Consider the following 18,277-nt stretch of genomic DNA (forward strand, 5'->3'; position numbering starts at 1 on the left):
AACTGATTTTTGTTGTGCTTTTCATTGTTAAGGTATTGGTTGTATGGGATCAATCTGCAGAAAAAGTGAGAAACTACAGAATTTTTGAAAAGGTGAGTGGCTCTTCTGTATACGAAGCTTCTGTGTATGTTTATATCTGTATGATATTGTGTACGTATAATGTGCAAGTATATGCGTATGTATCACAATTAACAAGTCAAACTTATCCCAGCCCTAAAAGTAAATGTAAGCTGCTTTACAGGTATTTGTTCCAGAATGAGAATTAAAGTAATCAGATCTGGGCTTTTTCATTGCTGTACTGTACGAAAGACTAAGTGGCTGCAAATGTCCAAATCTAAATATCAGCCCCAGTTCCGTTCTAGAAGAAGGACTATGAAGCTCTTGAGTTTAATTTGGACTTACTTGTCTAAGTGAGAAGCTTGCAAAGCAGCAGCTTGATGGGAAGATCCTAGTTCTGATAATGTGTTTTACTTCTTGTTGTCAGTGTTCGTTGGGTGTTTTTTTTTCTTTTCTCATTAAACATTGAGTAGGAAATATTGCTGCCAGTGACTGTGTATGTTTCTGTTCTAACACAGGATTGTAAATTCTACCTGGACGCAGACATCATGTTTCTGAACATGGGGAGTTTGGTTGAATACTACAGCACTCATGTCCTACCTAGTCATGGCAGCCTGATTCTTCGGTGTCCTTATGGGTACTCTAAACCAAGGTGACAGGGCCGGCATAATTCACTGACACTGAGGAAAAATGGGTTCTCTGCTGTCCTGGAATTAAATGTGGACTTCTGCCACTGTTGGATTTCCCGTTGTTTGCACACAGAACCTGAGTTTATTTCAACCATTTGTTCTCATGTGAACTATGCCTCCACTTAATGAACTCTTGGCAAAGTTTTATGACGCAGGTCAGTGGATTTTGTGCCTTTCTCTCAGAAAGATCTGAACAGAGTGTTCTGTGAAGGCCATCTGCAACACCTGCACCTTCTTACCAAACTGCTGCTATTGCTCGTCTCCTTGGAATGTGGAGGAGAACCATGTCCACGTGAACAAGAAAGTGTTGTGAATACACAAATACAGAGAGGGAAACTTCTGAAAATAAAACAGAATTGCGACAGGGAATACTAATATTCTGACTTGAAGGTTTTTACTCCTTAAGTCAGGGCTGGTGCTGAACTTGTATTACTTGTACAGTGTAAATAATGAAGTCTTTTGTGCAAATAACTTGGTTTACTACAGGTAAAGATGATTGGGAAATTCATATTTTCTAAGCCATTTGATACATGAACATAATGTGTAGTTACAGTGCCCACAGTAATCAGCACTGGGGTACTGTCCAACAGGTAGGGTTATGGCGTCATATGAATTACGTAAGAACACTGCAGGGAGGTCTAGGGTAATGCTGATTTGGTTTTAATGGGGGTCCCATTCCTTATTTCCGAACCAGAAGGTTTTTAAAACACAAGAAAAAGCTACAATTATTGTGATGTTGCAATCATTCTATACAATGTCGTGGTCACTGTGTGAGGATCGGGCTGTCAGCCAATTGCATTCTCTTCTGTTCCAGTGCAGAGCGTCCTGTTCTAGTCTACTTTTTGTAGAACTCTCTTGGATCAAAGCAAATGCAATGCAAGCAAGATAAAATTAGTTTTTAATGCACTGTCAGCACTATCAATTGTAGGTGTTTGCAGGGTGCTTGTAATGTTTGTTCCCTATAATATCATGGGGACGGGTGTTCTAAACACAAGGGCCTGGTGGTTCTGAAATTGCCCTACTGCTGAATTTTTGTAAAGAGAAAGCTGTTCTACTGACCTGCTACAATAACTTGGTCAATTCAGAAGTACTGTCAAATTATTATCTTTAATAACGTTTGTGAGGCTTAATAAAGAAAGAATCATTTGCTGTAACTCTTGAAACAGGAGAAGCTATCTGGTTTCTATCAGTTTGAATCCTTAAATTCCACTTTTCTGCTACCTTTACAAAGGTTATGCATGTCAGGTTTAGTCTCATTAAGTGGTCACAGCTTTAAAAACATTAAGAATTTCGTTTTATGAAAATCATAAAATAGGATTTAATCCCTAAGGGATTTTTCTTAATAAGCTGTAATAATAGGACCTCCCATAGGGCCAGAAGTTCTTGCCTTAATTCCTTCATTTTGCCTGAGACTGATATGCACAATAACAATCACGTGCTTTCTGATCCCACTGTAATGAACTTTTTTTTGTGAGCGTAAATTAAAGAATGTGCAGCACTTAAATTTCCGATTCTGCTGAATAGCAGATATGTCACATTTGTAATTCCTTTGACTTTAAATAAGTCTCCCCGTGGCTCACTGGTGTGATGTGATTCGCTCCACAAAGAGAGCTCAGCCAACAGAGCACTCATAAAAGTGTTGGATTTTAGATGTGTGTACCTGTATTTTGGGCAAGCTCTTGTTTTCTTACAGTGTTTACATGTACTGTTTACAGAGTGCATTTTTCTCTCTGTAGCAATAGCTGACTCACACCATCGTGACAGTCATACTTACAATATGCTATGGGGCCAAATTCAGGTATTAATTCTGTTCTTTTTGTTTGCAATTATACACTTGTGAGCTGTAAAAATACTTACGTAATCCAGTACATATAAACCATAACACTGTCTTTACCTGTATAAGGCTTACGAATATGTAAATGTTAATGTTAATTTTTTTTATACAAATGTATATATTTCTGAAGTGGATAAACTTCCAATGCCAACTCACCTATGTTGCTCCGCCTCATTGAACTTGCTGAGTATGTGCTTTAATGCTTTCTCCTGTAATTGTGGTAAGTAGTGCTCTTCTAACTTGGCAATTAGAAGAATTAGGTTTCAGCCCTCTTGAATCAGATTTTTGTATAAGCAACCATGTTAGAAATTTGGCATCCGGACCATCAGATAACATGGCAGGAGGTAAAAGTCATCTATTTTCTATTTACTTCAAAGGTTCTTGAGTGAGAATTGAGGACTAAAGCATTCATTTTATCTATGGACATAAAACACAAGTGCAGCCATAATAAAAAGCACCTCAGAGGAACAGGAAAACAGGAATGTGCTGTGCAAGAGAGCCAAGTCTCCAAAGGACTTCTTCAGCAGCTTGCAGGGAGAGGCCCTTTGCATTTCCCAGCACCTAACAGCCCTTCAGTTCAGCAGTGTCGGCATAACCCAGCAGCAGGTTTCTCTGATGCCTCCTGGAGGCAAGTAGGAGGGGGGTGGGTGGGGATATGCTGAGCAGTTCTTCCAGATGGATTCCAAAGAAATCTGCAGTCATGATCTCTTCTGAATGGTCTCGATCCTATCTATGTACCATTCTAGGCTGTGTGGTGAAGAGTTAGATGAAGTTACGTTTCTGGTGTTTGTAGGGAAGAATGGCACAGAGCTCAGTCTCCTGTATGCCTCTTACACATCTTACACACATCCCACTGCAAGCTCCTTACCTTAAAACGGTTTGGGGGAGTATTTGGTAAGAGCAGTATTTGGCCTGCCCAAATATGCAGCGTGTGAGTTTGGTGACGTTCAAATCAAAATAATTGCTACTAGTTTGGGATAAAATTCTGCACTTTCTGTCGTGCTTTGGAGAATGGGAAGTAATGCCGATTTCTGAAGCTTTGATGGTGATTAGTTTGAATTTGGTGACATCTGCTGGTCAGCCGTTTCCATGCAGAGCTCTACCCAACAGCACCATCAACATGAAACGTGTACAGATGTCGTTTGGGTGGACATCATTCTTAAGTGACTTTGGATAGGAGCCAGTTTAAAGCCCAACTTTACGTGAAGAGCTGACGAGCCGCGTCTTTGAAGGTGAAAGCATCTTTTGGCTCATGTTTCTTACATAAGTAGCAACGTCGTTTAGCAAAACTAGTCATCAGAATGTATTTTAACCTAGATGATGACAGAGTAATATAAACGGGAATAGAAAATTCAGACATCTGAGCACTACCCAAATACCTGACAGTGTGAGGTATGAGTTGTTCTGAACTTGAAATACTTCACCTAGCCTAAGTATCTGATGTTGTAATAGTTTCCATCTTACTAAGAAGTCAATGTCCTGAAACATTTTCTTCTAGCAAGAGAAGCACTCAATGACTGTGATTACAGCCTCTTAGAGAACTCTAAGCTCTCATATTGAAAAAAAATAAATAGTAAACACTACTGAAACCCTTACAGAGCAGAAAGAATTTGAGTTAACTTTAAATTGGGCAAACTTGGCTCAGCAAGCTTAGTAAGTCTTGTAACATAGTCAACCCTAAAATCTGCTCACCTGGGGCTTCTGTTCCTGTGTCTTAAAATACAGGACAGTCATTACTGTTGGTTGTCTGTACCTCATTTCTTACAACTGCTAGTTACTGGGAAGCATTTAATCCAGCCTCTCAGGTTCATGGCATACATGGCCGTAATAGTCATATAAGAATTGGTTTTAACATAATTTCACTTCTACGTAACGCTGAGGAAGCTGTTTTGTACAGAAATGACAGTAGTAATTGCTTGCAAGCCTAGATCTCTGGAAATGGACAGGGGAAATAAGTGGAGACCCATCTGACCCTTCTTTGGGTTAGTGCTTTGCTTTTTGCCAGTATCACACAAATTCCTTTTGGCCCTACCCTTGATCCATCTGGTTCTTGTACTGGGAGGCAGACACGCACTTTGATAATGACCTTGAAGATTATTTTTTTTGCACAGCTGGGGTCTTGCAATTATATTGAAGGCCACTGATGTGAAAAGTACATGACAGAAATAGGGTCTGTTCCACAGGCACAGGGTTTTCTTACAGGACAGCTAAGGAAGGATGTTCCAGGTGTAGCCTCACAGACTGTGTGTTAGGGATTCAGTGATTACACTGTGCTTTCATTTATGCTGTGCTAGCATTCACACCTACTTATTTCTCAAAGTAATTCACAGTTACGCCTTAACCACGGGGTGCTGCTGGGAATTTGCCTTTTTAAAAATTAAATATGATTTACAAGTCTTCAAAATGTGTTGTTCGAACATTTGAAAGCTTCTCCCAAGATTAGTTAATTTACTCCTGTATGTAGTAATAATTAGTACAAAGCTTTAAACAAAATACTTTTTCCCCCCCATGTTTCTCAGCCCTCTTCATCGCTTTGAACTTGCCCCTGTATCTTCTTTCTCTTTCTTTCTTTGCTGTATTTGCCGTGCTCTGTCTTTGAAGTCCCAGCTCTCAAAAGGCAAAACTTCTGGCTCTGGCACTTTTTCTTCAGTTACTACAGCATAATGTTAAAAAGCGACTAAAACTTTCAGCAGCTTTAAGTAACACTGGGATTAGCACAGAAGCAACTTGCATTGAACATAAGCATCGTGTGCCTTCTAGACTTATGGAGTCATAAATGTTGCAGTTAAAAGAACCTGCTTTACTTGGAGGAGGATTTTGGCAAAACAAATCCAGACCTCCATAAGTAGCGTTGCAACATGATTAAGAGAAAGCCAGTTTCTTGCTTTCTTTTTTGCCTCCCTTATACTTCTACCCACAAGATCCCACCTTTGCTTCTGTGCCATTTGCTGACTTTCATGCAGCTCGGGAACCTGCTCAGGCTAAAAACTGAATTGGCACAATTAATACCGTCGTGCATCAGATTCAGCAGCTGTTTGCGTCAGCTGATTCAGCAGAAAGCTGATCTTGCCCCCTTACGCCCCAATTATTCCATCAGAGTAGCTTGATGAAATGATACATTCTTTGGCCCCAGTACTATGCAAGGAGGTTGGAAGGGGAGAGCAGGAATGTGACCTTGGGCAGGTCACAGGGTAATACAGCAGAAAAAGAGGGTTAAAGAACAGCACCTTTCTAATGTTTTTGAGTGTTTCACCATCAGATTGAACAGCAGCAATCGATAAAACTCAGCCTCTGCTCAGCCCAGACTGCTGGTGGCACGGCTTACTTAAAGACGTACTCACAAACACTTTAAGCCAGCACAAAACAAGCGATCTTCCCTTCCCTGGTCACTGCTTCTGACCTCAGCATCACCTTCCCTGTTGGCTCTAATGTTCTCATAGCCACGGCTAGAAAAAAACCCTCATTTTAAGGCACAGCAATATTTTCTGCTGAATACTTTTGTGCACGGCTGAGCTGTCCCACGTACAAGAACAAGAGCTATCTATCTTTCTGTCGCACCGCTCCTGGCCAGTTACTCGACTGCTGCCTGTCTCTGGCCGCGCTGCAGACCAGCTCGGTTGCGGCGCCCCGCCGGTTCCACAGGATCCATCCCCACACGAACCGCCCCGCACCTCCCAGCCGCGCTCGGCCCAACGCAGCTCAGGGCCGCACGACGCCGCCGCCTCCCCTCACGCACCTCCCGCCCCGCGGCCTCCTCCAACCAATGGCGGAGCCGCTTGCTCGCCGCTCTCGCGCCCTCCAATGGGCGGCGCGCTTGTTGGCCTGCGGCCCGGGGAAGCCGCACCCTGTCAGTGGGGGCTGTGAGGGGGGGGGTGGGCGGAGCTCGGCGCTGGGGCCAGCGGCGGAGGCGACGGGATCGGCGGAGGGTTGTCCGCAGCGGCCCCGTCCTTCTCCTTCCGTCGCTCCGGTGCCCGCTGCCTTTTCTCATCTGCCCTCGGGTGAGCGCGGCCGGGCGGGAGGGAGCGAGGCGGCGGCGGCGCTGTGGGGGCGGCGGGCGGGAGGAGGAAGGCGAGGGGCGCGCTGCGGAGGGGCGCAGCCGTTAACGGTCCGCGGCGGGCGGGGGCGCGGCCGTTGGCAGCGGCGGGGGAGACGCGCGGGGCCGCGAGAGGCAGCAGGAGGGAAAGCGGGCGGCGGCGGCTCGTGTGGGCTCGGGGGGAGCGGAGCGGGCTGTGGCGATGCCTCGGAAACGGACGGCGGGAGCGGCGGGTGGGAGCCTGGCTGCCGCCGCGGCCCTCTGAAGTGCGTTCCGGGCCGGGCTCTGTCCGGCTCCGTCTCTGTCCGGCTCCGTCGCCCTCAGCGCGGCCCCCGCCGTCCTCCTGCCTCACCTGCCCGTTCTGCGGCGGGCGCTTGTTTTGTTTCCTGTGCTGGAAGCGGTGCCGTCTGTGCGTCTGCTTTCTGATGTCGCACGTCTTTCTGCGAGTGAATACTCTGCGGTCTTTGGGGCGTTCTAGAGGTTGGCTCTTAGTCTGCGTTGGCTTTAGGTGAAACCAGCCGTTGGGGAGGGGAAGAGATCCGGTCAGGCTGGAAAAAATATCCACGGTTGTGTTGAGACGGGCTGTGAGGAGCGCTGGGTGTATCCGTACGAGATGCTGCCGATGTTGTTTTCCTCTCTGCTTTCTGGAAGGTTGCTGTCGATCGTTAGTGCTACGTAGTAACTGCACTGTTTGAGGGGAACGTTTTGTTGTTTGGTGACATGGATCTATAAGGAGCTTGATGGAACACTCCTACCTTCTGTTGGTGGGTTCTCGAATCCTCATGCTGCAATGACTGCCGGATATTTCTGTATGCCTCGCAGAAAGCTACAGGTATCTCTGAGCACCAATCATAGAATCCTTGGAGCTGGAAGGGACCTCTGAGGGCCATTTCATCCAACTCCTCAGCAGTGAGCAGGGACACCGCAGCTACATCAGGTTCCACAGGGTCTGATCCAGCCTAGCCTTGAAAGTCTCCACAGACAGGGCATCAACCACATCTCTGGGCAGCCTGTGCCAGAGCCTCACCACTTCCACTGTAAAAGACTTGTACCTTCTATCCCATCTGAATCTCCCCTCTTTGAGCTTAGAGTCCGTTTACATCTCGGGGCTTTGCAATGTGACCAAGCGTGTTGGAACTCAGCAGTTCTTCACTGGCACAAGTATTATTCTTGCTAGTAGAATAAGGATTTGATTTTAAAAATAAAGAAATAGACATTTTGCTTTCTATTTCCTTTGTCAGTTGATTGATGTAAGAGCTGCGTGTCTCAGTTTTAGAGCTCTATTCTGTCCCTGTTATTATACAACAACGGACTGGCTCCTTGTTCTGCAGCAGGTGGCTTTACATTCAGCAAGCCCATTTGTTGTGATCGAACAAAAATAGGCTGAAGTGAACATAATGTCTTACGGAGTTTGCATCAGAATTTAGATTTGGTGGTTTTCTCAGAGTTTGCAGGAACTGAAAGTTTTTAACATCTGTGCATCTGAATGCATGGTTAGCTGTTTTGTAGTTCTGCTGGCTTCCTTTAAGGCTCCGTGTGGGATATAATTCTTCAGCCAAACCCAGCGGTGCTGCCTGAATGTTTGCTTCTTGATGCTGGTGAATAACGAATGGTATGGGAGATCTGCACATCACGCTTCATCTGAAACAAGCACTTTTACCAGCACGTTGTGCCAATGAGTTCTTTAGAGTATGGTTTGCTAATGCAGTAATGAAGAAGGTCATTTACTGAATCTGTATTTTTCTGTGACAGTTTTGTCAGTGTCTCCAGCAGAAAATGACTCATGTCTGTTCTCATTCTTTGAAATTCACCACTGGTGTTGAATGGTTTTTTGGAGCTACAGAATCAAGTCATTTGGTGAGAATATATGGCCAAACCCATTGGAGCACTGAGAGACTGACATGGCACGAAGCTGCTTCTGCCCCATTTGAGTCTCCTTTTGAAGGGTGGCTTCCCAGCATGGAGTGCATTTAACAAATCTCCTTTAGCAGCATTCCGTGAAATATCCTGGAAGAAAAAAGCTGGATTTCAAAGTGGGCATTTTTGTTAAGAGGTAAAGTGTTATAACGGGAGGCTTCAAATGAGGAGAACCACATTCAACATGCTGGCTGCTAGTAAGCATCCAACTTCTATGTGACAAGTACCTTTTACATTTAGAGAGGTTAGGCAATAACCTCTCTTGTGCTTTCTGGAGCTGTACAAGTAGTTTTTGTAATAAGAATATCAGTGGTGAAGATGGAGTCATTCCAGCGTCTGTACAATGACTGACTCCTGCTTGGAGGGGGAAAATAAAATCTTCTCTATGCCTTTATGAAAGAGCACATCAAACGAGTGTTGCCGTGGTGTTCTCATGTGTCATGTGTCCTTGCTGCATGGCAAACTAAAAATAATGCTAAGTTTCTAATTTTAATGGCTTTTCGACACTTAGAGTTATTGGTGCTTCATATTTAAAAGCTGATGGAGGAGATGTGCACGCAAGTTTAACTGCTGGTTCTGCTTGCATCAGTCAGAGCATGTCATTTGCTGTGGTCAGTAGTTACAGAAGTTGTAGGGGCTGAGGGACGAGCAAAGACTATGGGAAACACCATTTCTAGAGTTACTGTTTGCTCAAATCAGCTTTAGCTGAGGTAACGTCATTTGTCACAAGGGCTCTGGATTAGCAGTTCTGACCCAGGCCCTGAGTACAATTCAGCTATTGCTACAACTTGGGGAATTTTAAAATTGATCTGCTCAGCATTTCAGGGCAAGCTGAATTTTGGTGCAGAGCTGGATTGGAGCAGCTGCTGCCAGTTGGGCTGGTTCAGCCATCAGTGTGCTTGCAGGCTTTGATGGGTTGGCTCTTTGACCACTAAGAAACTGAAGATGGTGCCGTTGAAGGTGTGGCTAAAGAGGACAAGAACTGTTTGAGCACCTGCTCAGCTTCCTCCTTGCAGCCTCGCTTCCTATGTTGTGTTTTGAGACGTGATCTCTTCCTACTCTGTTGGGTGCAGTTACTGTTCTCTGGTGGATCCGCCTTTCAGCGTCCGACCAGATGTGTTCGCAGGCGAGACTTCAAAGCACCTTTCACTGTCAGCTCGGTAGTTGCCCTGAAGATTAATTAAAAATCAGAATAGACGAGGAAGAGCACGTTTCAGGTCACTTTTAAAACTGGGGTATCAGGAACAGCTCTTCAAAGCTGAGATTTAGCATTTCCATGCTCTTTGGATGGATCAAATGTTGCTTTCAATTTGTAATTGATAAATGCATTGTGTTTTCTTTCTTTGCTTAATTACTATCTTTTACACCGTGTGTTGTGTATGGTTTTCTGATCTTGACTCATGAAACTTTTAATTAAAAAAAAAGGGGGGAATAAAATATTTTAAGAGTTGAGAGATTTTCTTCCGTATACCTACATGAGTCGCTGAGAAGACAGCATGGAAAACACGAGTAGAAAACGAGTAGTTAATCAGTAGCTTTTTATGGCATCTTTGATACTTTCTCATCAGAAGAGTAGATAAATATCGAATCATGGTACTTACCCATTCACATGCTAAAGATAAGGGGAAAAATCAAATTAGCTAAGCTCTTTTTGATTGGAGACAACAAGTATTTTAAAACAACTTTGGGGTAAGAAACTGTCATTTGACTTAGTTGTGGAAACTTAGTTTACCTTAGATTTTCTTTCTTTTTCTATCTGTGTGTCAGATTTCTGTGGCGCTATCTGTGCTTTTTATCTCGGTTGTGGTTCAGATCTTACAAGGTCTGGTACACAATTTCAGCTTTGTTCTAGTTAATGAAGTTTTGCCAGACGGAACGAGCAAGTGTTCGGGCAACCCTGGGCACGTGAAGGTTGTCTGCTTTCTGTTCTTTTCTGGTTGGTTGGTTTGGGTTTTTTGGTTTGTGTGTTTTTAAGGTGACTTAGTACTGTGCATAAAGTGATTGTCCCAGCATTCTCACCATGAAGGTGACAGGTACAGAGTACTCAGCGACTTTAGTTCTCTGCTAACAGATGATATGGTTTCTTTAATTGTCATTGTGGAGTACTGCTGAAAGTTCATAGAGTATATTTGCATGCAAAACATCCATTCCATGTAAAATTAAGGGAAATAGGGCATCGCTGATGTTGTGCATTAATGCAGTGTGCTTGGTTGTGTTTTGTTTTTTTTTTCTTCCAGAAAATCTTTTCTAGCACAGCTTTGCTTATTAATCTTGAATGAGCACATCTTAAATATTTCTAAAGCACAGGGACTTCGTTCCTCACATTGTCACTTCAGCTTCTGAATGCATAGCTGCGTTCAGCTAACTTTAAGCAGTGAAGCAGTTACTTCAGGCATACTGAGTTTCTACTGCAAATGTGATGAGCTGAGTTGCACACTTGTGTCCCACAGATCGCAGAATCACAGGGGCTGGAAGGGGCCTCAAGTCCAACTCCCCTGCTAAAGCAGGAACCCCTATAGTGGGTCACACAGGTAGGTGTGCAGCTGGGTCTCGAGTGTCTCCATAGGAAGAGACTCCACCAGCTCTCTGGGCAACCTGTTCCAGTGCTCTGTTACCCTTAGCATGAAGAAGTACTTCTGTTTGTTAGTACAGAACTATGTTCAAGTTCTAGGCTGTTACTCCCTGTCCTATTGCTACACACTGCTGAGAAGAGCCTGGCTTCATCTGTTTGCCTCCCACCTCCATTTAGGTATTTATAAACATTTATCAGATTCCCCCTTACTCTTCTTTTCCCCAGGCTGAACAGATCCAGGTTACTCAGTCTTTCTTCATTCAGAAGATCATAGAACCATAGAGTGGCCTGAGTTGAAACGAACCTCAAAGTTCAACTAGTTTCAACCCCCTTGCCGTGGGCAGTGTTGCCAGCCACTAGACAGGGCTGCCCAGAGCCACATCTTGCCTTGATGCTCCAGTCCCTTTATCATCTTTGTGACTCTCTGCTGGACTCCTTCTAGGAGATCCCTTCTTTTTTTGCACTGGGGAGCCCAGCACTGCCTACAACGTTCCAGATGTGTCCTTACCAGGGCAGAGTAGTGGGGGAGGATCACCTCCCTTGACCTGCTGCCCACACTTTTTAATACACTCCGGGATACCATTAGCCTTCACAAGGGTGCACTGCTGGCTCATGGTCAGCCTGTTGTCCACCAGGGCACCCAGGTCCATCCTTCTCTTTACTTTAAAGAAACCATTCTTGTTATCTTTTATGTCCTTTGCAAGGTTGAATTGCAATAGGGCCTTAGCCTTCCTCATTGCATGCTTACAGGTCTTGACAACATTCTTATGTTCTTCCCAAGTGGACAGGCCCTTTTCCCACATTTAATGGACCACTTTCTTTCAGTTTATTAAGGAGTTCCTTGCTCATCCATGTATCCGTCACGTAAAGAGCAACTCTACCATCTTGCCTTGCCAGCCTCTTTCCTGAGGAGGACAAAGCCATCCATGACAACGTTCCAGTCATGTGAGTTGTCCCACCATGTTTCTGTGGTCGCAGTGAGATCTCTGTCTGCACATGGATCTTTAGTTCTTCCTGCTTATTTCCTTGCTGTTTGCACTGTATACAGGCACTTGAGAGAAGCAGAGGGTACAGGTATCTTTGGAGGAATGAAAGAAGGTTGCAGGTGGGTCTGTGCTCAGGTGGATGGAGGAGCAAGGGCAGATATGTAGGATGTTTGGATGAATGTGACGACTTGGAATGAGGGAGGATAAATAGGGAAATGTGGGTGACTTCAGCTGATAGGGGATCATGTTTCTTTATTTTTGTCATTTTTCTTTAGGTTACAGAAGATTTTCATCATTTTTTGGGTAAAATTCTAAACAACAAAGGAATTGCTTCATTTTTTAACCATGACTTTGAGTTTCCAAATGATTTGAACAGGTTCACTATAAGGCGTGAAATTCTATTTTGATTCCAGAGAAAGTTTTTTTTAATATAATTTTTCTGCACTACTGCATATATAGCATATATATAACATATCTGTATGTTTTTCCATCCCTTCTTGAGCTTAAAGGTGAACTTATGAGATGGTGTTTTGTGGTACTTCTGGTTATAACTGAAGCATTCAGTTTTGTGAAGAATAATGATCTTAGATGTTTGTCTAAACCACACCTGTGAAATAAATCTTTTTTTTTCCTTGTATGTGAGTATAGGTGAAAATCTGGTTTATTTTGGCAGCAGTAAATTTGGAGAGCTTCCCCAAGGGAAAGAATGTCCTTTGGGAGATCAAGTGCAAAATGTTCCGGTGCTTTTCTGATGTTGGACTTGATGACCTTAGAGCTCTTTTCCAACCTTAAAGCTTCTATTAAACTATGTATTGCCATTCTGTAGATCTAGTAGCATATATGGTGTGAGTGGAAAGACAGATTAGTATAGATAAATATTTAATCTAGGGGTAAGTTGTTATATCTTTTATACATCAAGAAGAGGCGGTGGACTTGTTTGCCTTGGTGGCAGAGGACCCTCCTGGTCTCTCTGCTTCTGCTGCCTGTATGCAGATGGCTGCTGCTGTGCTTTTCCCACGCTGCTTTCCATCTCCTTGAGAACCTGTACTAATCCTGACACTGCTGAATTATGTGGGTCATCTTAACTGAGCTTCTTCCCTCTCTCCTGGAAGGAAAGGATTTGTGATTATAGCACTGAGTAACCAGTTTGGCGACTGAGACTTCCACTCCTACATCTGCCACAGGCTTTATTGTTGATCTAGGACACACTCTGATGCTGTTCCATCTCTAATGAAGATGGACAGTGCAACCCCAGTCAAGGTACCTCTACCTTACTCACTGTGGGACTGCACTCCTTCTAGTAGCTTCCAGTTTCTCCTCACTGCAACAACCTGGACTGGAGCCAGGAGCAGAGAACTGTTAGCAGCACAAATTAGAGGAAGATAGTGTCTCAAATTGTCCTCTGGCCTGCCTGGCAACTGGAAAATAAAGGGTATTTTGGCAGCTGCACAGTGAAAGCCAGAAGTGGTGAACAGAAGGTTGGGAAGCGTGGTTAAAATCTGAATGTCAGCCAGGAAAGCTGGACTCTAGGCAGTCTTGCAAATTATGAGGGCAGCCTTATTAATGTAACATTCTGGCTGGTGGAAAAGTTGCCTGGGGCAGAGTCTTTATGGGTCAGTACGTGCCACTGAAGTGGAGAGACTGCCCTCTGGGCCACAAACACAGCTCCCAGGGTCAAAAAGAAACCTTTGTAGCTGCATTCTTACATGGTTTGGATGCCTTTCTAATGGGAGTGGGCTAGTGAAATGGAATAGCTGGTCTCCCAGAAAGACTGAGTTTGGTGTCTTTCTCATCCTTTCTTTTGGTCATTAATGTACTCCTTTATTGATGTTGGAGTTGTGTCCATCACTAATTACTTATATAAGCATTGATCAGTCACCCAAAATATGGAGAATGCTAAAGATTGCGTAAAGAAAAGAGATAAGAGTCATTAGTTACCTATAAACACAAATCCAGGATATCCTAATGTCACCTTTTTAAAGAGCTTATTTCTGCATTCCCAGGTTTACAGGGCATTAAGTCATTACTGTAGTCACAGATGTTGCTGAGATATATAGGGGACTTACAGAAGTAACGTATTGGGAAATTCATGCCACCACCATGCCTTAGAGGGACATGGCATTGCTCACTTTCAGTAGTGCAGTTATGGAGACACTTAATTAAGAATGAGGCAGATTTTTAGTGCATCCTGTCCTTTGTGGACCTTTAATTAGTGATAGAAACCCTCTTTGTTAAACAGTGTCATTCAGGATATTGTGACTTCTGATACATCAGGTACTGGTTTGAAGGTGTGTTCTAATAATCAGATACTAACAGTAGAAGGAATAAGCAAGGTTGTTCAATCTGAATTTATATGTGACTTCTCATTCTACAATCTTAACTTGTTTAACGTAGTCTTTAATCTGATATGTCAAACGTTAATGAATGAGATAAATTTAGAGTTATTTCATTTGACTGACGCTAAATCTATTCTAGCAAAGATCTGATGAACTGTGTGTGTAATCTGGTAATCCCTTCCCTCCACCCTCCCCTGTTGCTATAGTAATCCTAAATTTGAACCATATTGCTGCCCTTCTTATTTAAACTGAGCTTAGTGATTGCTGCAGTGTGGTGTGTTCTCAAACCAAATATTGATAATGAAGGGTGTTTTATTTAGATTTAGTATCAGAGGTAAAAGAGAATTTAAGTATCCTTGTTTTCTTTTGTTGTGGCTCTGGGGAGACCTCATGGCTTTAATGTTTTCCTTCATGTTACTGGCAGGCATCTTTGGGGGGTGGGCAAACAAATAAAGACCCAACTAAACCAACCAACAAAGAGCAACAGCAACAAAACAATAAAGAAAAAGGTAAGCCCCAAAAGCTCAAACCCATCTCTGAAGGTCTCAGAAAGTTGTTAATAATTGCAGTTAGAGGAGGGAACACTCATAGTGCAAAGGCTAGAACTTGATTTAGCATCTGAATGTTCTTGCAATTCCAGTTCTGCAGCAATGCTCAGGGCTCATTAGATGAGGTTCTTTCAGCCACTTTTGGTATGGCTGGACTTCTGGTGCAGCAAAACATGCAGATAATTCTGGCAAGTGAATAAAATAGATGTTCTCTTACCAAATATTCCTTGTTTTTTTATACAGAAGTATGACTTCTTTTCCTAGTGGAAATGCAAGAGCTAATGAGGTTAATAGCAAATTGAATAAGAACATGAGGAATAAGCAGAGCATTGAAAAAGACTGATCTGTCTTATCAGGAAGCATGGAGACAACTAAAGAAGGCTAAAAAGAATTTAAATATGGGTGAAAAACTACATGGAAGGTTTCCCTGTCTCTAGAAATGGAGCATCTGCCACCTGTCTGGGCAGCCTATTCCAGTGCTTCTCTGCCCTTAAAAAAAGCCAAAACAAAGAAACCTTTTTCCTGATATCCCATTTAAATCTCCCCTCTCTTAGTTTGAAACTATTTCCCCTTATCTTATCACAACAGACCCCACCAAGGAATCTGTTCCCTTCTTTCTTACAGCCCCCCTTTACATACTGAAGGGCTGCTCTCAGATCTCCCTGGAGTTTAATATAGTTCCATTGGGAAACTACAGTGATGTTTATGTGAAAAATCATTTATGATGGTGTCAGGATTTGCTAAGTATGGATTGAACTGGATGACCAGAAGATAACATATTGAATGTGTGTTGGTAGTGGAGTTTGTCCAGGATCAGGTCCAGGTCTTAGATTTTTCATCAATAATTGATTCATTCCTATCAATGCCATCAGATGCTGCCAATACAGAAGGTTTTGCACAGAGGGAATTGAGGCCTTGGAATATGAGTAGGAGCGTTACCTAAATTCTTCTCAAACATCATTGAAGGGAGAAAAATGAGAATTTAGAGTAGAAGAAGGTCCGATTCCTAGAGTGACTGAGGGAACTGAGAATTATCTGCATAAAGGTACCTAAAAGCATGTCTTTTTTGAACCTGTAAAACAGAGCATGAGGAGGTTATTCTCCATAAAAATGAGTGAAATAACACAGGTGGGTAAAATGAGCTTCTTAAGCTGAAGGTATGAGAACAAATGGGTACAAACTGTCCAAGAATAAACCAAGTCTGGAAATTAGAAAAGATGGTTCCTAAGCAACAGAGGCAGAAAAGCCTGAAGCATCCTTCCCTTAGGAGTAGTGGCATACAACTGTCTTTAAGATGGAGCTAGTTAGCTTATGTAAGGGAGGAGGGGGTGTAATGTGTAGTTTTCCACAGTGCCTGGGGGTCTGAATATTCCTCTGGTTCCATGGTTCCTGTCCTGTCAGTCTCTGCAACCTTTCCTTGACCAGAGACTGTAGGTGCATTGGAGAGCTGTTTCTTGGGCTGACAGAATGGTTGCATTCTGATGTATGTAAATGCTTTTATCAAGGGATAAAAAAAATGCATAGGCAAGTAGGAGGCTTTAAATACTGTTTTATGTAACATGGTACGTTGTATCTCATGAGGTGGATATATGTTATGAAATTCATATTTTCACTATAAACCCCGAAGTTAACACAGTATAAATGGGTTGGATGATATGGGGAAGTTCTTTACTAGGAGAGTGGTGAGGTGCTGGAACAGGCTGCCCAGGGAGGTTGTGGATGCTCCATCCCTGGAGGTGTTCAAGGGCAGGTTGGATGGGGCCCTGGGCAACCTGATCTAGTAAATGTGGAAGTTTGGTGGCCCTGCCAGGCAGGGGGTTGGAGCTTCGTGATCCTTGAGGTCCCTTCCAACCCGGGTCATTCTATGATTCTGTGAAATGGACTTTATAAAGAGCCCTGAGGTGGTGAAACCTTGTATGTATATTGAGAGATATTGTGCTGCTGTTCCTGTGGATTGCCAGTGTTTGAATGAAGACTGTCCACATCATAAACTAATGAGAGACTCCTGAGTCTCTGCACAATATAAGATTGGTGGTTTTGCAGAAGACTTGCAAAGAAAAGGGTTGTGTTGCTTTCTCCCCGCTTAATGGAATGATGCTGATCTGCAGGCTGGGGAATTAATGGTGCCCGAGGTCACAATATCTTTAGAAGTTGTGCAGTTATTATGACATGCTAAATCGTGCTTAATTCCTGCTGAGGTATTTCAGACCCAGGGGAGAACTTGTAAATGCTCACAGATGCCAGTGTTTTGCCTGTATCAATAGTGTGCGTTATTGGATGTGAACAGAAACAGAGGCAGAAATATAGCATCTGCTTTATATTCTTCTATTCTAAATATTTTCGTAAATGTTTTTGTATAAAGCTTCATTTTTGGAAGGAAGTTCAGCCATGGAAAGTAGTTTGGTTAGGACAGGATAGAAACGTGGTGGTGTTTGAAAGGTTCCTTCCGGACTGTGCTTAATGTGTGTTATTGACTTCCCTTCAACTGTCAGTTGAATTTCCTGTTAATTTTAGGTAGAAGTAATTTCCAGTGCAGTGTCCAGCAAGTGACCTGTCTGTGTGCTTTTGTGGGATGTTGCTGTTATTCATAAACTCAATGTACTTTCATGTTTTATGAACAAAGGTATAAAAACTGAGTACTATTTCTTAGCCATAACTTTGCACACATTTAAACTGTTAGCTGACTTACGTTCCAGAAATGGAGCTCGATGGGAAAAGAGCTTGACAGTCTGTATTTCAAAAGTAAATACTATTTGAAAGGTAACCATGTGTGTGGCATTGTTTGCCGTTCTGTGAGCGTTGTTAAAATTATATTGAACCTTCTTTTTTTTATGAGGATGTTCATCTTTGTCATTTACCGTTAACTGTATGTGAACTACAGGCAGCATCAGATAACAAAAGGAAAGAGGTCCTGTGTAAGACTACAACCGTTTGGCAGTCATATCCAGTGAGTAGATGACTCAGCAGATACACTGCAGCTATTTCAGCAAGGAAAAGGCATTGCTGCTTTGAAAGAACACGGGTGACATATGAGCACTAAGAAGGCTGTAGAAGTTGAATGTCTTGACATTTTGTTCTTAAAGTATGTTTTAGCTCATGCAGGGTTAGAGATTCTTATGTACATGGGATATGTTTGTAATAATGGGGTGCAGTGGCTGGATATTGGTCTACTCAGTTTTTGCTATCATTAATTTTTTTCTGAAACTATTATAAGAGATCTAAAGCACTGAAACAAATGGTGATATTATTGTATAGGTCATTGGCAAAGAGCAAAGAAATACAGGCTAACACAGAGGAAGATCAAG

The 18,277-nt window shown here is 43.0% G+C and overlaps 2 protein-coding genes across 17 annotated transcripts in view; both read left to right on the forward strand.

Annotated features, from left to right (window-relative positions):
* Nucleotides 1-2,735, forward strand: part of SH3BP2 (SH3 domain binding protein 2) — a 33,384-nt gene extending 30,649 nt beyond the window's left edge. For 3 of the 5 annotated variants that reach the window (XM_072335198.1, XM_072335199.1, XM_072335200.1), the window contains exons 13-14: nt 33-92; nt 576-2,734. In XM_072335198.1, coding sequence (XP_072191299.1) covers nt 33-92; nt 576-713 — 198 coding nt within the window. In that variant the 3' untranslated portion in view covers nt 714-2,734. Of the gene's footprint in view, nt 1-32; nt 93-575 lie in introns of all 5 variants that reach the window. The other 2 variants (XM_072335196.1, XM_072335197.1) reach the window with 2 other exon arrangements.
* A 3,711-nt stretch (nt 2,736-6,446) lies between these two features.
* The window catches only part of ADD1 (adducin 1), a 54,591-nt gene continuing 42,760 nt past the window's right edge, over nt 6,447-18,277 (forward strand). For 6 of the 12 annotated variants that reach the window (XM_072333982.1, XM_072333977.1, XM_072333984.1 and 3 more), the window contains exon 1: nt 6,447-6,578. The gene's annotated coding sequence lies outside the window, so the exon portion shown is untranslated. The remainder of the gene's footprint in view (nt 6,579-18,277) is intronic. The other 6 variants (XM_072333985.1, XM_072333980.1, XM_072333988.1 and 3 more) reach the window with 1 other exon arrangement.

The sequence above is a fragment of the Excalfactoria chinensis genome, chromosome 4 (assembly GCF_039878825.1).
Source record: "Excalfactoria chinensis isolate bCotChi1 chromosome 4, bCotChi1.hap2, whole genome shotgun sequence".
In the NCBI taxonomy this organism is placed as follows: Eukaryota; Metazoa; Chordata; class Aves; order Galliformes; family Phasianidae; genus Excalfactoria; species Excalfactoria chinensis.